Raw genomic sequence first — 22540 nt, forward strand, 5'->3', positions numbered from 1 at the left:
TGTTAACTTTAGAGATTCCAAAATATAAAGTCTTAGAAACATGAAAACTATAAAATGGCCCAAAATGAGTTTGATGATATTGTTACTATAGATCAAAAGGAGACAATTGTCTCTTCACAATAATTGATACTTTGAACAACTGAATGTCTAGCATATACTGACATATTTTAAATATCAAAAGTGACCCGCTCTACTAATCAAGCCAGTGGTTAGCCTACAGAAGAAATCTTTCAAGTAAAGTGATAAAGGTGATGCGTTCAGGTTTTTTTTCGATTCTCCACCCAGTAAAAGGTGAAACGCCGGATTGGGCTGTTCCATTGCATGCAATGCCACGTCCCTGTTTTCTTGTTTGCAATAAGCCAATGGAATCTCCCTAGTGATTGCTGCTTTGCTTGTCACATGGTCTGAGCGGTAGGCAGGTAAATGAGGACAGAGAGCAGCCATCGTGTTCCCTATGTCAGAGTGAAAGAGACAAGCTTTACCAGTTTCGCCTTGTGAACGATCAAATCCACAAACACCTTGTGATCAGGTAGACTTAGAGGAGCTACTTTTGTTGTGTGAGAAAAGAGACTTTCTTATCTTCCCTTCCTTTTTATTTCTTTCTTTAAGACCGGTAGAGGTGATCACTCGAAAGGTGAACACTTTTCTTGTTTTTTTTTGTGTGTTTGAACCTTTGCTTATTGTAGTTCTTCGTCATGACGGCTTCGCACGATTCTCTGGTGGTTTTGTATGGGGCAACAGCTGGTGCAAATGGGGCTAAACTTGGTTCGGATGAAAGGGAACTAGTTCTCTTGGTGTGGCAAGTTGTGGATCTGCACAACAGGAAGGTATGCAATCGACCTGTATTTTTTTTTCTCGTGTGTTTGTGTCTTCTGTCTTTTGATTTGTACACAAACCTCTCCACACTGGTGAACACTTGCTCCTTGTATAGTGTTGTGTTGTGAGCGACTTGTTTCATGGAACATTGCTGCCCCTGTTCCCGCTTTTAACAGGTGGGTGAAGTCCACAAAGTCTTGGTGAAAGCCGACAGCCTGGAATTGAGTGAGCAGTGTAAGGAGGAGATAGGCGTTAACCCGGAGGAGATCGGCAAGGCAGAACCGCTTGATCGAGTCCTTGAACAGGTGAGTCTGCTCTCCGACTTTTTTTGGAGGGGGAGGGGGGAGTATACAGGCGAATAAATCTCAGAAGGCGAGGATCGGAGTGAAAACAGGCACCGAGTGTAAGCAGACCGGGTGGGGTAGGGGGAATAAAACCTGAGATGACAAGCGTCATCGAGACCTGTTGCTCAAATCCAGGAAGCAGCTCCGCTCCTGGGAGTGACCCACCTGAATCCTGAAGGAAACTTGTCTTAACCACTACTTCACCCAGTTCCAGAAATGCCGGCTTTTAGTTATACCTGAAGCATATTAAATGGATTATAAGACACATGATGTAACAACTAATAACACACTTTAACCAGTTGGGAAAGTTTTAGTTCGTGTTTTACATCAGAACTTGGATTTCAAGACCCGGAACTGTTTGGATATAGAGACCTCGGCTCTCTGTTTAAACTCAGTGACAGACTGGTAGTTTGTTAAGCTTAATTGGCCCATGCTGAACTGTATTCACCTGTGACTGATCTGAGATGAATGCACACAGCTGTTTGGGAATGGGGGGATCTTTTCCATTTTAAGTTGTTTTTAAACTTTATTCAAATTTGAGTTTGCAAGCATCAAGGTTCAAGCTGTTCACACCTTCTGAGATTTTGTTTCAACAGAATTTAAATTAAGGAGACACAAAATAAAACACCCATTTGGGTATAAATGTAACCTTGGGTAAATTGAAATTATTTTTAGCCGTGGACAAAAAAAACTTTGGAGTCTAGGAATTGGGAGGCGGGAGGTTTGGTCCTTTCCTTTTAGTTCTCATTTGTAAATGTAACCAGTACAGTAAAAGGAAAGTCCTGATCAGTTGTGTCTTGAACACGGCTCACTATAGAATGTGGCGAATAAACCGAAAGTTGAGCTTTAAAGGAACGGAATGTAACTACCTATAATTATTTAAAATCGCAACAAAACCCCCATTTCAGACTCAGAAATCCAAAGGTTTATTGGAGATCGAAAATCTACAGTTCATTGATGTAGCAGATTTCCCTTTATATTGTATGTGCAGATAGCATGTGTCTGTGGATAGCAACATGCTCATTTAGCGGTAACGAGGTTTTGCTGTTTCAGTTGGAGATAAATAAATATGTTGTTATCCCTCTATTTAATCGGTGCCAGTTCCCTCCTCCCCTCCCCCCGCCCCAAATGTTTGGTTTCTGTTCCTTTCATCGCTCACTTCAACAACAACCTAAGCCTAGCTGAACGAAAGTGATAGGATCAAGTTAAACAAACGAACAAATATTTTTGTACTGCCACTCATTTTTCTACGGGGGTGTTGCCATGTATATATCATTTTTTTTTTGACTTTCAAACTTTTTAATGCTGGGGATTGGGAAACCCTCCCCTATCAATAAGTCACTGTCTAGGAGTCCTTGATTTAATGTCCAAAAACAAGTGGCGTCTACCCAAAGGAAAAGTATAATTGTCAGTGTCCATTAAACCAGCCAGTCAGACATTTTGACAACTCTTACTGTCTGGAGACTTTTGTTGTACACTGCCTCTGATTTCAGGAAGTGATCTCTTTTCTTCCACAGCCTCAGGGATCTCTCTGTGGAACCCAGCTTGGTGGGACCCCAGGTTTGAAAATCTAATGAGGCAACGGATAAGAAGTTTTGGAAATAGGCCTAATGTTTGGTACATTTTCATGTTTCAAGCAGGTCTTGGGTTAATGACTATAGAGAATCTGCTTTTAAAGGGTGGCAAATGAAATGAAGTGGAGTGGAGTTGAGGTGAATGGTTGAACAGGCTTGAAGGGCTTTATGGCCTGCTTGTATTCCTATTGGAAATGCGCAAAAGATTTGTCAGCATCTGTAATGAGAAAAAATAATAAAATTGAAGTCTGCTGAGAGGTTGGGAGTTTCACCCCCAAACACTAGCCTGCTCTTTTTACTTTCTGAAGGCCAACTAGCCTGTGTAAATCAGCACCATCCTTGTATCTGATTTTTTGCCCCCGTGTTGTCTGTGTTTTTTCTCTCTTGTTTGCGACTCTTTTCTAGGAGAACACAAAAAAGCAGTTTAGCAGCTTCAGCCACTGCACGGTGCAGTGTTGGGGAAGAAAAGTAAATTGACTTTTGAGTCAGATACCCTCTCTTTATAAGTTTACAAATCCTTTTCTTAACATTTTATTTCTGAAATTGTCCTTGTTTCCCTCACTTGCTGGAAAAGCCCCCTAAATGGCTATTATAGTAAAAAAAAATGTTCGTAGCCATTGTAGTTTTCAACAAAATCTATTGAATGTTTAACTTTGTTGCTTTCAATCTTTGACAAGTCAGTTAGTGGAATTGTCTCTGTCTATAGCCATTTTGGAACATTTTTTATTATGTAAGTGATAGGAGAAATTGAAGTATTTTACATGCACTATTTTAGTTTTCCTGTGACCTCAGGTAATCACTTAAAATCGGAGATCCTGAACAGTGCATGTGGAGATTTTCCTCTATTTCTCTGTCCCCCACCATGGTTCTGGTGATATCAGCAACTTGGAAGAGATTGACATTTAGATCTCTATTATATGGTTGACCACTACTTATTTATTTAACCAGATAACTATTTTAAAAATTCTGATTGTGGGCCAGTAGTAACCTGAAGAATAGACAAGGTCCTGCTGATTTTTAAATACAACTTGTGTTTATATAACACTTTTTATGACCTTGGGACATCGCAAAGCATGTTACAGTTGATGAAGGACTTTTGAAATGTAGTCACCTTTGTAGCAGGAAACGTGGAAGCTAATTTTGCACACAGCAAACTTCCACAAACAGCACTGTAATAATAACCAGATAATCTGCCTTAATAATGTTGATTGAGTGACAAACACTGGCCAGGACAAAGGGGATATCTCCCCGGCTCTTCTTTAATGCAGCATTGCAGGATGTTTTATACCCACCTCAGAAATCAGACAGTCTTGGTTCAATGTATATTCTAAAAGATGGTACCTCTGAGTGCAGCACTCAGTACTGCACTGGAGTGTCACCCTAGATTTTTATATTCAAATCCTGGAATGAAATTTGAGTACAAAACCGCCTGAGTGGAGAGGGTAAGTCCTACCAACTGAGCTATAGCTGACACCTGAGGGAGGCAGCTTAAAGGTTCCTGTGTCTGCAGGTGAAATCTGAGTTAAATGACTTTGTTTTAAAAAAAAATTGTTGGTTAGGTAGATAATTCATCAAGAATGGGCATTAACTAGATAATTCCATTAATTTGCATGAAAATGCTGAAGTATATTTGAATATTAAACTGTTCCTGTAGGTCTTTTGAATTAATATTGTTTTTTTACCAAACAGTCTGCTTGTTTGTAACAAGTTTTGTTCATACAGAAGTGTTTTGAACTAGGAGTAATCTGAGCATTTGGGATGTTGGATTGTGGTGTGCATGGCTGATGCGAGATTAGTTGTCTTTTTTTAAGTGGTCAAACATGTTATTCTGCCTTGTAGTCCAGGCAATGACAGAAAGCTGCCAAACTAGTATTTCCACTTCTGAAACTTTATGTATTTCCTTTTAACCCTTTCCCAACTGGGTCAGGTTTTTTTAGTTTGAAAGCTAAATTTAAAAAGCCAATAGACTTAAGCTGTCTGAGCGTATATTGTTTGTTTTCCTTTTTTAACCTGAGTTTAATTGTTTTAGTAAAGATCCAGTTGGTGGAATCACTGAATGACATTTGTGGTGTTGTATTCATGATGCAGGTGATTGTCATTCTGGTCCTGCCATCAGTGCAAACCACTTGATGTTTGCAGACTTCCTGGAGCCACCCATAATTACTAGGGGAGGACACTTCAGGTTCAGTGCTTTGTGGTCTGAAACATGTAATGAAAGGGATGACATGTTTTTGCAGATGTTAGAGCAATTTCAAAATTGATAACTTGATGAATCTTCGGGGGCATGTTTAAATACCTTGAATTTTTGGTATTCAACCTCTTTTATTGGGGTGTCATCAATTGATGAAATCAAAGAAATAATGTGTTCATTAGTGCGCACAGCTCTGAGTGAGTAGGTGGCTTTTTGTCTGAGAAACCTAACACTTTTTTTTAAGTTTGATTTTCATCAGATTTGACAAATGAATAAGTGACAGCCTCTTGGTTTTTCTCTATGCTGGTATAGCCTGTTTGTACATCCCTTTTTCATAGTGTGTAGACATGTTGCCAGATTATGTTCCCATCCCCCAACAGGCACTGGACCTGTTAAATAAGCATTTGTTCTTTGCAAGCTTTGATATATCTTTATTTTGCACTTAAACAATTGGTGCTCTCTCAAATCTCAAAACTTTGTGCAGATCTTTTGCTATACATTGCATGTCCTTTAGTGCAATAGTTTTTTTTTTTAAAAATGGTTGATGCTGATTTAACACTTTAGAGCCTTACTGTATTTCTACTTTAATGCTAATTATGCAGTGGTCCTTGATGTATAGGTATTAAAGATATGTAAACTCTGTTTCACTTTGTTTTAAAATGCATTGTGCCTATAGGTATGGGAGTTGTCTCTTGATCTTCCCCTCCACCCACCTCAAACTGAACAAACCAATTTCAACACCCAAAACTCTGCCTGTATGTTAACTTGTGCAGCGCCCTCTCCGTTTAAAAAAAAAGTTCATCTTGTTTTCAAACTCCTCTATTTTCTCACCCTGCCCTACCTCTATATCTCCCCTCCATGACCTCTGCACTCCTCCAATACTGGCCTCTTCTCTATGCCCAATTTTGATTACTCCACTGGCGTTCATGTCTAGGCCCTGAACTCTGGAATTACTTCTGCCTTTCTTCCTCATTTCTCCTTTTTTAAGATGCTGTTTAAAACCTACCTCTTCATCAAGTTTTAGAGCGTTTGTCTTAATAGCTCCTTACATGTTAAAATTTTGTTAGCAATTCTGTGAATTGCCTTGGGACACTCCATTATATTGAAAGCACCAAATAAATAGTAGTAGCAGCTAATACTAAAGTTGTGCCAGTTCTGGAGCATGCTGGTTAAACTGTACCAGGCTACCTGTGATGCCTTTCGAATATGTAAGCTTTGTTTTGTTTTATTTTGAAATGGAACATGTTTACAGGTATGAGAGAAAAGTTATCTCTTGATTTGTAACATTCCACCCACCGACCTACAGCCGGAACAAACTCACTCGAATGCCCTGGAAGTACTGAAACTGTGGATGGTCATGACTTAGGAAGTAGATTCTTTGTGGCATGTTGGCCAATGCAGCTTTTTGTGGTTTAAATGTTTTCAGTGTATGAATCCTCCTATGTTCTCTAGAAAGGTGTGAACGAATCATTATAAATGTGCTGAATAAATACATGAATCACTTCTTTCTTTTCAGTTTAATCAGGTTTTGTCGAGTGAGCTGAAATCACTTGGGAGGAGTTCTTGTTGCCTTTGTACTGATGGCCAGCTACTCGTTCGGCAGGTTCTACACCCAGAAGCATCCAAAAAGGTGAAGATATTTGACAGCTGTAATATTGCATACATTTTACCATCTGGTAACCAAAACATTTAACTTAGACTATAAGATGTAGGACCAGGAGTAGGCCATTTGGCTTGGTCTGCTCTGCCATTCAATGAAATCATGGCTGATCTGATAATCCTCAACTCCACTTTCCTGCCTTTTCCCCATAACCTTCGATTCCCTTACTGATTAAAAATCACTCTATCTCAGCCTTGAATATACTTAATGGCCAGCCTCTACAGCCCTCTGCGGTAAAGAATTCCATAGATTCACTACCCTCTGAGAAAAGAAATTCCTCCTTATCTCTGTTTTAAACGGGTGCCCCCCTTAGTCTTATGCCCTCTGGTCCTAGACTCTTCCACAAGGGGAAACAATTTCTCAACATCTACCCTGTCAAGCCCCCTAAGAATCTTGTGTTTCAATGAGGTCGCCTCTCATTCTTCTAAACTGCAATGAGTACAGGCTCAACCTACTCAACCGCTCCTCATAAGAAAATCCCTCCATACCCAGGGTCAACCTACTGAACCCTCTCTGGACTGCCTCTGATGCCAGTAAATTTTTCCTAAGATAAGGGGACCAAAATTGTTCACAGTATTCTAGGTGTGGTCTGACTAGTGCCTTGTGTAGTTTTAGCAAAACTTCCCTATTTTTATACTCCACTCCCTTTGAAATAAAGGCCAACATTCCATTTGCCTTCCCTATTACCAGTTGAACTTGTATGCTAGCTTTCTGTGATTCAGGCACAAGGACTCCCAAATCCCTCAGACTGCAAAGGCTGCAGCACATTCTCCATTTAAATAATATTCAGCTCCCCTATTCTTCCTGCCAAAGTGCATAACCTGACATTTTCCCATATTATATTCCATCTGCCAAGTTTTTACCCACTCACTTAACCTATGTCCCTCTGTGGACTCTTTGTGTCATCCTCACCACTTGCCTTTCCACCTATTTTTGTGTCATCCGCAAACTTGGTGATACTACATTCACTTCCCTCATCTAAGTAATTAATATATATTGTAAATAATTGAGGCCCAGCACTGATCCCTGTGGCACCCCAATGAGTACAGGCTCAACCTACTCAACCGCTCCTCGTAAGAAAATCCCTCCATACCCGGGATCAACCTAGTGAACCCTCTCTGGACTGCCTCCGATGCCAGTATATTTTTCCTTAGATAAGGACACCAAAATTGTTGCCAGGTTGCCGTCATGAAACTGCCCCCCCTTATCCCAACTCTGTCTTTTATTAGTTAGCCAATCCTCTATCCATGCTAATATATGCTTCCCAACACCATGGGCAATCTTATCTTATTAAGTAGCCTTATGTGTGATAGCTTAACAAGTGCCTTTTGGGAAATAGATATATTACGTCTGCTGGTTCCCCTTTATCTATCCTGCGTGTTGCCACCTCAAAGAATTCTAATAAATTTGTTAGGCATGATTTCCCCTTCATGAAGCTATATCTGCTTAATGAGATGAGGTATTTCTAAATGCTTTGCTATTACATTCTTTGTAATAGACTGCAACATTTTCTCAATAACAGATGTTAAGTTAACTGGCCTATAGTTACCTGTTTTTTGCCTCCCTCCCTTTTTCAATAAGGGTGTTATATTGGCTGTTCTCCAATCCTCTGGGACTTTTCCAGAATCTAAGGATTCTTGCAAGATTACTACCAGTGCACCCACTATCTCTGTAGCTACTTCCTTTAATATCCTAGGATGCAACCCACCAGGAGACTTATCAGCCTTTAGCCCCATTAGTTTCCCTTGTACTTCTCCTCCAGTGATAGTTATTGTATTTCTTTCCCCCACTTCCAACTTTTGCCACTTGATTATTTAGTATTTTTGGAATGCTATTAGTATCTTCTACCATGAAGACTGAAGCAAAGTATTTATTTAACTCTTCTGCAATTTCCTGGTTCCCCATTATTATTTCCCCAGCCTCATTCTCCAAATGTTCACTTTGGCCTTTCTTTTCCTTTATCATATATTTAAAGAAGCTCTTACTGTCCGTTTTTATTTTACTTGCTAGTTTACCCTCAAAAGTTTTTTTTTGGTCATCTTTTATAGCCTTCCCAATCCATTAGTTTATCACTAATCTTTGCCACATTGTATATTTTTTCTTTCAATTTGATACTGCCCTTAACTTCCTTGGTTGCTTTATCCCCTTCCTTGAACCCTCCCTCCTCACTGAGATATATCTTTGTTGAGAGTTGTGAACTATTTTCTGCCATTGTTCATCAACCATCTTTTCTGTTAAACTGCTTTCCCAGTCCACTCCAGCCAACTCTGCCCCCATTCCATTGTAATTACCCTTATTTAAGTTTAGCACGGTTGTTTCTGACCCATATTTCTCACTCTCAATCTGAAAGCTAAATTCTACCATGATAGGGTCACCGTTTCCTAGGGGATCCTTTACTCTGAGATCATTTATTAAACCTGCTTCATTGCATATTACCAGATCCAAAACAGCATGATTCCTGGTTGGATTCACAACATATTGTTCTAAGAAACTGTCCCAAATACACTTCATGAATTCTTGCTCGTGTCTACCTCTGCCAATTTGATTTTCCCAATCTACATGAAGATTAAAGTCACCCATGATTAATGTACTGCCTTTTTTTACATGCCCTTGTTATCTGCTGATTTATTGTCTGTCCTACAGTATAGCTACTATTAGGGGGCCTATAGACTACTCCCACCAATGTCATCTTCCTCTTGTTATTTCTTACTTTCACTCATATGGATTCTACATCTTCCGATCCAAGATCCTTTCTAGCTATTGTACATATTCCATTTTGTACTAACAAAGCTACCCCACCACCCTTTCCTTCCTGACTGTCCATTCGAAAAGTCACATACCCTTGAATATTTAGTTCCCAGCTTTGATCTCCTTGTAACCATGTCTCCAAAATGGCTATAAGATCATACTCATTAACCTCTTTGTGCCATTTATTCATTTATTTTGTTCCGAATACTATGTACATTTAAATATAGAGCTATTAATTTAGCCTTTTTACTATTTTTCCCTCTTTTGACCCTATTTGCTGCTTTTTTTTTTAAGTTTGTACACTGTCCCTTCCTGTCACACTCTGTGTATCATTACCTAAATAGCTGGCCTGCAAGGCTGCCATGTCCTTTTGCTTTGTAAGCCTACATATCCCTTTTCCAGAAACGCCTCCCCCCTTCCCTCTATTTTGTTTATAAAGCCCTCTCTCAGTTCACCAGGGCACTGGTCCCAGCACTGTTCAAGTGAAGCACTTCCCACTGGAATAGCTCCCTTCTACCCCAGTACTGATGTCAGTGCCCATGAACTGAAACCCATTTCCCCCTACACCAATCTTTTTGAGCCACGCATTTAACTCCATGACTTTATTTACCCTATGCCAGTTTGCCCTTGACTCAGGTAGCAATCCTGAGATTATTACCTTGGAGGTTCTGCTTTTTAATTTAGCTTCTAGTTGTTCAAATTCTTTCTGCAGAACCTCCTTTCTAGTCCTATCGATCTCATTGGTACCATCATGGACGATGACAACTGGACCCCTCCCCTCCCACTCCAGTCCCTCTCCAGCTCTGAGGAGATGTCCTTAATCCTGGCACCAGGCAGGCAACACAGCCTTTGGGACTCATGCTCATGGCTGCAGAGAACTGTATCTATCCACCTAATTATGCTGTCCCCCTACCACTACTACATTCCCATTTCCTCCCCCCACTTGAATGGCTCCCTGTACCATGGTGCTGTGGTCAGTTTAAGGTGATAAATTGGTGTGATCTAAACCTATTGATGAAAGGTGACATGGTTTCAGTTTGGTTGTCATTTATAATGTACTGATGCAGTTAGCTTGATAGCATCATATCCACAGATTCCAGCTTTTTTTTCGTAATGTCAAATTTCACAACTTCATTGTTTATTAGCTATGACTTCCTAGTGCACAAACCTCTCTAGCAGCTAATGAGATAATGCCACATGAAAATCAGTGAGTTGCTGCTCCAGGAATTAGATTGGGTATAATGAGATTTGATTAATCGTGAATAGAACTGGATCGTGGCTGATGGGTTATAATTTTTAAAAAATTAAATCCTGTATGTACACTTGAATCTTTTAGACTAAGCTTGATTACCCTGCAATGACTAGACTTTAGAGACAATAGTGGATAACATAAGCAATGGCCATTCAGTGAAGATCATACCCCTGGTGCTCCAACCCAATTCAGCAGCTAACTTCACTTAAAACACTCAATGTCTTTGACATCACTACTCTTAACTGATAGGATATTCCAAACATTTACCAGCCTTTAAGGTAGTAAAGATTTTTTTTTTCTTTCCTTGAGTTTATTGTCCTCTAATTTTCTTGGGCTAATTTTATCTTAATTTAACAACTTTTTATATAACACCTTTTAATGTAATAAAATGTTTCAAAGTGCTTCCCAGCAGCATTATAAAACAAGATACGACATTGAGACACAGAAGGTATTAGGGCAGAAGACTAAGAGATAGGTTTTAAGGAGCAACTTTCAGGAGGAAGACAAAGTAGAGCAGAGGAGTTTTAAGAAGGGAATTCCAAACTTAAGGGCTAGGCTGCTGAAGGCATGACCATAAAAGGTGGAGCACCTAAAATTAGGAATGCTCAGGAGGCTGGGATTAGAGGAGCACTGAAATCCTGGATAGCTGTGGGGTTGGAAGAGATTAGAGCAGGAAAGGGGCCAGGCATCAGTAAGGTTCTTGAACAGCAAGCTTCTTTGTAGATGGTAAAGCTTGAGCTTTGCTAATCTTTACTCTTTTTATACCAAGGAGGTTATACCAAGGAGGTTATAATGGGGCGGTTAGAAAATCTCAATGCAATCAGACATTGAAGTTTTGTGAAAGGGAAATCCTGTTTGACTAAGTTATTGGACTTTTAAAGAAGTAACAAACAACATGGAGGAAAAGGAGCCTGTGGATATGCAGAGTAACCACCGTGTTGTAGAAGTGTTTTTATAATTTGCTAAAGATTTTCTATGAAATGTTGGCCTCATTTTGAATTTTTTTCCAGAAAGTATTTGATAAGGTACCACATCAAAGGTTACTACACAAAACGAGATCATGGTGTAGGGGGTAACATACTATCATTCATGCCACACAAGTGCCAGGCAATGAACATCTCCAAAAAGAGCATCTAACCATCTCCCCTTGACGTTGTGACACTACTATTGTTGAATCCCCCACTATCAACATCCCAGGGATTTTCAGAGACCAGTCACAGGAATTCTGAAGTGAGTAACTCCTGACTCAAAGTCTGTCCACCATCAACCAAGCACAAGTAATGAGTGTGGTGGAGTATCTCCTACCTGGGATGATTGCAGCTCCAAGAAAGTTCAACGCTGGACATCAGCCAGGACAAAGCAGTCAACTTGATTGGCATACAATCCTCCACCTTAACCATTCACTCCCTCCGCCACTGGTGCACAATGACGGCTGTGTATTGCAACAACTTGTCAAGGCCCTTTTGACAGCATTGTCCAAATCTCTGTGCTCTCCCACCTAGAAGACCAAGGGTAGCGGACACATGGGCACATCACCGGAAAGTTCCCCTCCAAGTCAGAGGCTTTATGACTTGAAAATATATCATGATTCCTTCATCGTAGCTGGGTTGTTCTCCCTGAACAGAGAAAGTTGAGTGGAGATTCGGTAAAGGTGTTGTAAATCATGGAATGGTTTTAATAGAGTAAATGAAAGGAAACTGTTTCCAGTAGCAGAAGGGTCATTACCCAGAGAGGACAGATTGAAAGTGCTGTGCAAAAGGACCAGAGGCAACCAAACAGTTGTGATCTCAGATGCATTGCCTGAAAGGATGGTGGAGCAGTAACTACCAGAAGGGAATTGGATGAATATTTGAGTAGGAAAAAAAATATTTACAGGACTATGGGAAAAGAACAGAGTCTCCGGACTAATTTAATAGATCTACCAAAAGTCTGGCACAGACACAATGAATGGCCTCCTGTATCATTCTATGAATTGTCTTGTTCTGGCTTGATCATAGAAGACAGAGGGTAGCAGTGAAAGGGTGCTTTTCTGAATGGAGAGCTGTGACTAGTGGAGTTCCACAGGGATCAGTGCTGGGACCTTTGCTGTTTGTAGTATACATAAATGATTTGGAGGAAAATGTAACTGGGCTAATTAGCAAGTTTGCAGACGACACTAAGGTTGGAGGAGTTGCAGATAGTGAAGAGGATTGTCGAAGGATACAACAGGATATAGATCGGTTGGAGACTTGGGCGGGGAAATGGCAGATGGAGTTTAATCTGGACAAATGCGAGGTAATGCATTTTGGAAGGTCTAATACAGGCAGCAATTACACAGTAAATGACAGAACCCTTAAGTGCATCGACGGGCAGAGGGATCTGGGTGTACAGGTCCACAGGTCACTGAAAGGGGCAACGCAGATGGATAAGGTAGTCAGGAAGGCATATGGCATGCTTGCCTTCATTGGCAGGGGTATTGAGTATAAAAGCTAGGAAGTTATGCTGCAGCTGTATAGAATCTTGGTTAGGCCGCACTTGGAATATTGCGTGCAATTCTGGTCACCACATTACCAGAAGGATATGGAGGCATTGGAGAGGGTGCAGAGGAGGTTTACCAGGATGCTGCCTGGTCTGGAGGTTATTAGCTATGAGGAGAGGTTGGAGAAACTTGGATTGTTCTCACTAGAGTGACGGAGATTGAGGGGCGACTTGATAGAAGTTTACAAAATTATGAGTGGCATGGACAGAGTAGATAGTCAGAAGCTTTTTCCCAGGGTGGAAGAGTCAATTACCAGGGGACATAGATTTAAGGTGAGAGGAGAAAACTATAAAGGTGATGTGCGGGGCAAGTTTTTTATACAGAGGGTATTGAGTGTCTGGAATTTGCTGCCAGAGGAGGCGATGGAAGCAGGTACGATAGTGGAGTTTAAGAGGCAGCTTGACAAATACATGAATAGGATGGGAATAGAGGGATACGGACCCCAGAAGTGCAAAATGTTTTAGTTGACGGGCAATATGATCGACACAGGCTTGGACGGCCGAAGGGCCTGTTCCTGTGTTGTACTTTTCTTTGTTATTGTTCTTTGTTCTTTGCCTTGTAGGAGGCTTTTTGAAAGTCAAAGCAAACAAAGCTATTAGCGAATTGTGCTATTGTTCTCTACAACACTCGAGGGACCTTTCACAAACTGATCCTTTCCTTTCTAATCCTGCTAGCTGTTTCTTAAGCTTTGCATTAGGTAATGCACCATTACCTATATCTTTGGTATCCTTTTCAATTATTTTACCCACTAATGATGTTGAAACTATAATTAACTGGGTTATATTTATCTCAACCTACCAGTACCTTTTTAACTGCAACTTGGTTGTTTCCAATCCTGCAGTAGCTCTCCAGTATCTAACACACAGTTCAGGAAAAAAAGACTATATTATATGCAGTGCCTACCAGGACCTTGAGACATCCCAAATAGTTCACAGCCAATGAAGGATTAGTTGATGCCTCGCAAACCTTTTTCCTAGTTTACCATGGGTGATGTGACTTTTAGGCCAAGCTTTAGTCGACTTAATCTTGAATGTGACTGGTGAACTCTGGACCTACTGAATATATGTTACATGCCTGCATGTAACTGTATGTTTAAAAGAAAGATCACAAACATGAACTGTGTAGGTTTGAGAGGATGCCCAGAGCTGTCACCTAGACAAGGAGTAGATTTTTGCAATATTTGCGCAGGAAAAATGATTAGAACTGAGTATTTGGGAGTGGGACTTGACAATGTTCCCCTTGAAGTGCAATACAAATGGGTATTGAATTACAGTAACCAAATAGGTCAAATTACACAAGATTATGTATTTTGGAATCAAGTTCTGATGTCTATTTATAAATGAAAACTATAAATTAGTGGCCTTACCAATGGGAGAATATCTAGTTTATTCTATTCATGAGGTACAATATTATCCATGATACATTAATCTGATAGTCACTTGATCAGTTTAATAAACCTGCAGTATTTGTTACAATAAGGAATGTGAATATTATGACAATGGAGTAAAGCTGCCTATGTTTTGCAGTGACACCTGCTGTTGCCACTCCAACTAGCCATCTTGCTATATCTTTCAAACCCCTTTTCAATCTGCTTGTTGCTTGAATCTATATGTAATTGTGGTTCTCCAGGAGCTTATAATTCTATTAGCTTGATTTTATCAATTTCTTTATTAAAATGGGCAATAGAAGAACAAAAAATGTCATTAACATAACAAGTTATAAAGTGAATTCTATCACCCATTTGTTGTTTCAGTCCCTCCATTTGATTATTTTTTAGACAGTATTTGTGTGATTTTTTTTTGGATTATTTGTTGAAACGGAAAGTGTCCTGGCACTGAGTGACTTTGCTACTTGCTGAACTATTGAGTGGGCTATGATAGCTTAGTGTTCCTAGCACTTAATTACGATTACATCTAGGACTGCTTTCCTGTGCTGTCATAAATGATTGGCAGCAGTCTTGTGCCCCCTAAGCAGGGTTATTGTTCCATGTAACTTTGTACCTATCTAGCAACAAATCTGTGGATCGGCTTTGAAAAATTCTGTCTTCTATATTGCAGAAAAATTGCCTTGTGATTTGAAATATCAATTTTGAAAACCTTAACTGTAAAATTTCATGCACTTAAACATAATTGATTTTCCTTTTTCTTTTTGTAGAATTTGGTGCTCCCTGACTGTTTCTACTCATTTTATGACCTGCAGAAGGAATTTCACAAATGCTGCCCAAATGCAGCCTCCGTGAAAGAACTCTCCATCAGTTCCATGGCTGAATGTATCCTTCCTTCTGGTTAACCATCAAGAAATTTAACTGGCTTTCTGTGATCACAGAACTGGCTAGATATTGGTGAAAAAGAGGGGGCACAAAGGGAAAAGAGGACATTGAATACAAATCCTTGACCAAGACATCAAATAAAATCCCCAAACTACTGCACTGAACATTCCAACATCCATTTGCATATTATCTGCTTTACAACAAGTTGCGAATGTTGATTTTTTTTTTTGTATTGTTCTTATCTTCAATCATGTCCCTGTGGTTTAGCTGTATGTGTACAAAAGCAGAAAATTAGGTCCATTAGCTTTTTGTGCCTTCAGATGCCAAGATCCCAAGCTATGGAACTCCAAACTTAAAACTGTCTCTCTCTCTCACCTCCTGTAAAACACTCCGTAACGCATACCTCTTTGACCAAGCTTTGTATCATCTTCCCTAACATTTCACGTGGCCTGGTGTCAAATTTTGTCTTATAATGCTGCTGTGAAGTGTCTTGGAACACTTGACTACACTAACAAGTGCTATATAAAAGTATTTTTTTATATTGGGGTCCAGCAAGTGTATATCCATTCCAAGACCAGTAACCTCTGCTCAGAACTGTGATCACAGAAAGCCAGTTAAATTTCTTGATGGTGTAGCATGTCTTCTCTAATGCAACCCATTTATCTTATTCCTGAATAACACGTACAAATGATTAAAATAAAAAACTGCGGACGCTGGAAATCCAAAACAAAAACAGAATTACCTGGAAAAACTCAGCAGGTCTGGCAGCATTGGCGGAGAAGATAAAAGTTGACGTTTCGAGTCCTCATGACCCTTCAACAGAACTGAGTGAACATTAGGAGAGGGGTGAAATATAAGCTGGTTTAAGGTGGGGTGTGGGGGAGAGAAATGCGGGGGGTGGGGGTGGTGGTGTGGTTGTAGGGACAAGCAAGCAGTGACAGGAGCAGATAATCAAAAGATGTCACAGACAGAAGAACAAAGAGGTGTTGAACGTGGTGATATTATCTAAACGAATGTGCTAATCAAGAATGGATGGCAGGACACTCAAGGTACAGCTCTAGTGGGGGCACGGTGGAAAGACTAACAGGGCATAAAAGATATAGATTTAAAAATAATGGGAATAGGTGGGAAAAGAAAAATCTATATAAATTATTGGAAAAAATAAAAGGGAGAAGCAATGGAAAGGGTGGGGATGGAGGTGGGAGTTCAAGATCTAAAGTTGTTGAATTCAATATTTAGTCCGGAAGGTTGTAAAGTGCCTAGTCGGAAGATGAGGTTCCATTCCTCCAATTTGTGTTGGGCTTCACTGGAACAATGCAGCAAGCCTAGGACAGACATGTGGGCAAGAGAGCAGGGTGGAGTGTTAAAATGGCAAGCGACAGGGAGGTCTGGGTCTTTCTTGCAGACAGACCACAGGTGTTCGGCAAAGCCTGCGGTCTGTCCACAAGAAAGACCCAAACCTTCCTGTCGCTTGCCATCAGAACAGATGCGACTGAGGTGAAGGAACTGAGAGAATGGGATGGAGTCCTTACAGGAAGCAGGGTGTGAGATGCTGTAGTCGAGGTAGCTGTGGGAGTTGGTAGGCTTGTAATGGATATTTGTGGACAGAGTTCTGATGATGCTACCTTCAAAAACAGTTCCTCTGACATGTCCTCCTTCTTCCTTAACCGAGGTTTTCCACCCACGGTCGTTGACAGGGCCCTCAAACGTGTCCAGCCCATCTCCTGCGCATCCGCCCTCACGCCTTCTCCCTCCCTCCCAGAAACATGATAGGGACCCCCTTGTCCTCACTTTATCACCCCACCAGCCTCCGCATTCAAAGGATCATCCTCCGCCATTTCCGCCAACTCCAGCATGATGCCACCACCAAACGCATCTTCCCTTCACACCCCCTGGCAGCATTCCGTAGGGATTGTTCCCTCCAGGACAACCTGGTCCACTCCTCCATCACCCCCTACTCCTCAACCCCTACCTATGGCACCTCCCCATGCCCACGTAAAAGATGCAACACCTGCCCCTTCACTTCCTCTCTCCTCACCGTCCAAGGGCCCAAACACTCCTTTCAAGTGAAGCAGCATTTCACTGGCATTTCCCCCAACTTAGTCTACTGCATTTGTTGCTCCCAATGCGGTCTCCTCTATATTGGCAAGACCAAACATAAACTGGGCCACCACTTTGCAGAACACCTGCGGTCTGTCCACAAGAAAGACCCAAACCTCCCTGTCACTTGCCATTTTAACACTCCACCCTGCTCTCTTGCCCACATGTCTGTCCTTGGCTTGCTGCATTGTCCCAAAGCAAACTGGAGGAACAACACCTCATCTTCCGACTAGGCACTTTACAACCTTCCGGACTGAATATTGAATTCAACAACTTTAGATCTTGAACTCCCTCCACCATTCCCACCCCCTTTCTGTTTCTTCCCCCTTCCTTTTATTTTTTCCAATAAATTATATAGATTTTTCTTTTCTCACCTATTTCCATTATTTTTAAATCTATGTCTTTTATGCCCTGTTAGTCTTTCCACCCCACCCCCACTAGAGCTGTACCTTGAGTGTCCTGCCATCCATTCTTAATTAGCACATTCGTTTAGATAATATCACCATGTTCAACACCTCTTTGTTCTTCTGTCTGTGACATCTTTTGATTATCTGCTCCTATCACTGCTTGCTTGTCCCTACAACCACACCTCCCCCCACCCCACCTTAAACCAGCTTATATTTCACCCCTCTCCTAATATTCACTCAGTTCTGTTGAAGGGTCATGAGGACTCGAAACGTCAACTCTTTTCTTCTCCGCCAATGCTGCCAGACCTGCTGAGTTTTTCCAGGTAATTCTGTTTTTGTTAAGTACGAATGATTGTTCCAACTTAAACTTGCATCTCGTTCGGTTTTGTTAATGGGACACAAAAACAGAATTACCTGGAAAAACTCAGCAGGTCTGGCAGCATCGGCGGAGAAGAAAAAAGTTGACATTTCGAGTCCTCATGATCCTTCAACAGAACATTTGTTAATGGGATATTAGGAGGATCCTTTTGATTTAACTTCCTTAATGCTGTGTACAGATTTGGAATTAAACACAGACAATACAGCCAATGAGTCTGGTGTTTTTGAAGTTGTTACCATGGGTGCAATTATTTTAAGTTTAATAAGTGAACCTTACAGTAAGTCATCCCTTTAATTAAGCATTCTAAGCCTTTCAACAGTGACTGGTGTATAGTTACTTCATTTTCTCTTTCAGATTATGAATTCAAAAACTTTGAAATTGTCAAGTACAAATTTGAAACGGGTCCTTGGTAAGTGGTGCACTTGTACATTTGTATTTAAAAGGTGCTGTATTGTAGTCCAAGAATGTTTAACAGAAAATGATACTTATGAATTGTGCAAGTAATAAAAGTTTTTAATGATTTGCCTTAAGAATAGAAGTGCTGCCTACATCCAGAAAAAAATAGGAGCAAGGGCAATATGTTTTATAGCTCTGAAGAAGAGTCCTACAGGCTCTTAACTCTGTTTCTCTCTCTGCAGATACTGCCAAACCCGCTGAGTGTTTTTTTTTTCAGATATCCAGCATCCACAGTATTTTGCTTTTATCAATGTGTATTATCCTTAGTCAAGTTTCCCACAGAGAATACAGAATGGGTTGATTCTGCTTTAGTTGTGGAGAGGTGTTGAGCAAATATTGACCATTTTTGAGGAAGGAAGGAAATTACCTGGGCTGTTCATGCAAGTACCCCAGTTACTAGCTTTGATTGGCCGCAATATTTACCTGGACCACATGGTCTAAATGATGTGGGGAAGACCAAAGAGAAGGAGAAAACGCTTTCAAGGGAAGTGATACGTGCTGCAAATCATCATAGCCAGTTTAGACAAATTACTTCCTCTACAAGGCAATTTATACAATTGTTGCGTAATGGACTTTTTTTTCAAGGAACAATGATGGGTAGAAATTTATGTGAAATGTTCTCTTACAGTAGCAAGGCTGAAGGAGTAAATGGTGAAACTGTAATTAGGGCAAGAGGTCTTCCATGGCAATCATCTGACCAAGATATTGCAAGATTTTTTAAAGGACTAAACATTGCAAAGTAAGTGTACTTTGGAATAAGATACAGTGCTGTGAATGTTTTATAGTTTTAAGTTGAAATGAATGCATGGCTCAACTTACCAGAGGTGTAATTGCTATCAAATACCTTTAATAAGATTTCCCTCCAGTTGTCCACACTCTTAAGTCACTTTTTCAAACTATTTAAAATCTGAATACAAGTAGAGATGGAAAGTCGGAACCAAATATCTTGGCTTTCTGACTTCCAAGATCGGTTGTCGTGTCTTCTCTGGTGTTCCCTCTAAACCTCTGCTTCCCTTTTCTGGTATTTTGCTTTTTTTTAAAAAAAAAGCTTTTTGTTAAATGATCTCTCACCAAGTTTTAAATCTTGTAAAGTTTCCTCGCTATCCTGCTTTTCTTTTCCCTATCTGTAAATCACCTTGCGGCACTCCTTCCAGTAAACGTACTGTACAAATGCTTGTTGGTGTTGAACCACTTGTGTTCCTGTGCCAGCCCTGCCACCAAAATTAGAAGCATTTACTGCTGCTGACTCTCCCCTGAAGCTATTTCAGTGAGCATTTTCAGAGTTAGCAGCAATGTGAATACAATTTTGCTTCATGTAATGCCTGCCATTTGTTTCTGTCTGTGGGTGGACTAAATCTGCCCAGTGGCATTTTCTCAGTTTGCAAATATAATTCTTTTTAGACATGGAAGGAGGGCTGACAATCAAAAATTCCAAGAATTAAAGACTTTCCAAGATATGAGAAATCAAATTGGCTAACAAAATTAAAGCCCTTGGGATTAAACGATCAGGGACAATGGGGACAGAAAGCAAAGGATGTGGTGACCAGTTGTTTTTCAGACTGGAGGAAAGTAATATCGCAGTGACCTTCCTCAGGGGTCAGTTTTGGGAACACTGCTCTACTTGATATGTCCTTGACTTGAATATACTTGGCCCATAGTTTCAAAATTTGCAGATGATACAAAATTGGGAAATGCAGTAAACAATGAGGAGGATAGTAACAGACTTCAAGAAGATGTAGACAGATGAGCAGGCACAAACATTTTAATAGAGAGGTGTGAAATGACACATTTTGACAGATTGAGAAGCAGGCAATATAAATTTACTGGTACAATTCTGAAGGTGGTTAGCTGCAACAGTTTATCTGGGAGTGTATATAGCCAAATCTTTGAACGTGGCAGGACAAGTTGAGAAGGCTGTTAAAGTATATGTGATCCTTGGCCCTAATAGTAGAGGCACTGAGTACAAAAACCAAGAAGTTGTGTTTACCCTTTATAAAACACTGGTCAGGGCTCAGCTGGAGTATTGTTCAATTCTGGACACCATCCTTTAGGAAGGATTTCGAGACCTTGGGGAGAGTTCTGAACTGATTTACCAGAATGGCACGTGGGATGAGGGACTTCAGTTATCTGGAGAGACTAAAATTACTGGGTTGTTCTCCTTGGAGCAAAGAAGACTTAAGAGGAGGTTTGATAGAGGGGTTCAAAATCATAAAGGCACTTGATAGTTTCTCATCATTTACTCTGTTTCCAGTGGCAAAAGACTTAGTAACCAATGGACATTTAAGACGATTGGCAGAAGAGCCAGAAGTGATATGAATACTTTTTACACAGGAAGTTATGACCTGGAATGCACTGCCTGAAAAGGTGTGGAGGCAAATTTATAACTTTCAAAGCAGATTGCAAAGCAAATACTTGAATGGGGGAAAAATTAACGTGGCTGTGGGAAAGAGCAGGGGAGACAGATTAATTAAATACCTCTACCAAAGAGCCAGCATGATTGGATGAATGGCCTCCATCTGTGTTATATCAGTCCATGATTTGAGAATGGCTTGGGTGCTTTTTCTATATCTGAGCTGCCTGATTCTGTTTCCCTTCTGCCTCCTTGTTTCCCTTAATATTTTTGGTTTATCTAATTCTCTCTTAAATGCTGCATTTGAATTTGATTCAATCGGTACTTTTGGTAATGCTTTTCATGGTCTACTAACTGCATGCACTGCGTCACATGCTCTGCACAAAGTCAAAAAGCCAGGCTCAGATTCAAACCTTAGTAGGTGAGGGGGATTCATCAGTGACGAGGATATGGAGTCCATGGTTAGGTGGAAGATTATGACTTTGATCTCCAGAGTTTAGCTGAAGGAAATTGTGATTCATCCAAGTTTGGATGTTAGCCAAGTATCTTATCAACACTAGCAATGAGGGGTCTAGGGGGGATGGTGAAGAAGAAGAGCTGGGTGTTAAGTGCTGAACTTGTCTCGGGATGATGTTGCCATTTGGAGCATATAGCTTAGATTGATCTTATAGTGACCCTAGAGATACCAGTGTCAGGGTGGGAAGCAAGGACATTGCTAGGAATGCACTCACTAGTTATGGCCAGACATTACTTTTGAGAGGTAGTCAAGAGAGAACATTCACTCGGGTGGAGAAGTGAAAGGAGGAAAATACTTTAGGACCAGTTACACTAATGCATAGATATGTGTTCTTGGCTGGGAAATTGTTGGTTTGGGGTGAAAGTAGAGCAGAATAGACCTAGAGATGGAAACACCTGTATCAATTACTTTTATGACTTCTTAATTTACTTTAAAAGATAGTCAGTGTAGGTGACCTCCCTCAGCCACAGTTGTCAGCCAAGACAAGTGGTGAATCAAAGGTTTCTTCTGCAATTTTCTCTCTTGTCAGTGGAATGATTCTGTTCCCCTTTCCCTCCCTCAGCACCATTATCTTCTAGTACTCTGAAATAGTTGTTCACATGACGGCTGTGACACTGAATGTCAACAGGTCTTTAACTATAAGGGGAAACCGTGCCCTCATCAAATGTTGCACCCATTGCTGAACAAAGATCAAGAGCAAGAATCTTGCTCCTTTATTTCTGTGCTTAAATTGGAATGCCAAAGTCCAATTTGTAGCACCCACAGAATGTAGATTATTCCTGGGACTTATGGTTCAATTACTTATTGGATAAGCTTGCATTATTGAGGGAAGCCCTGCAGGAATTGCATGTCGTAAGACAAACCAAGAGTGCAGCACTGATTTTTGGGCTTTTTTTTACTGGTGTTATTAAAGGTGCAAAATATTAATAGAGTTTAAATATTAGTGTTACATGGACCTT

The 22540-nt window shown here is 40.5% G+C and overlaps 1 protein-coding gene across 5 annotated transcripts in view; it reads left to right on the forward strand.

The window, feature by feature from the left end:
* The first annotated feature begins 365 nt into the window (after window positions 1-365).
* Window positions 366-22540, forward strand: part of esrp2 (epithelial splicing regulatory protein 2) — a 38271-nt gene continuing 16096 nt past the window's right edge. The window contains exons 1-8 of one of the 5 annotated variants that reach the window (XM_041192165.1): window positions 370-557; window positions 687-827; window positions 993-1121; window positions 6442-6555; window positions 15258-15372; window positions 18437-18535; window positions 18613-18667; window positions 19343-19453. In XM_041192165.1, coding sequence (XP_041048099.1) covers window positions 696-827; window positions 993-1121; window positions 6442-6555; window positions 15258-15372; window positions 18437-18535; window positions 18613-18667; window positions 19343-19453 — 755 coding nt within the window. In that variant the 5' untranslated portion in view covers window positions 370-557; window positions 687-695. Of the gene's footprint in view, window positions 828-992; window positions 1122-6441; window positions 6556-15257; window positions 15373-18436; window positions 18536-18612; window positions 18668-19342; window positions 19454-22540 lie in introns of all 5 variants that reach the window. The other 4 variants (XM_041192164.1, XM_041192167.1, XM_041192166.1 and 1 more) reach the window with 4 other exon arrangements.

Source organism: Carcharodon carcharias, chromosome 7 (assembly GCF_017639515.1).
Source record: "Carcharodon carcharias isolate sCarCar2 chromosome 7, sCarCar2.pri, whole genome shotgun sequence".
Classification (NCBI taxonomy): domain Eukaryota; kingdom Metazoa; phylum Chordata; class Chondrichthyes; order Lamniformes; family Lamnidae; genus Carcharodon; species Carcharodon carcharias.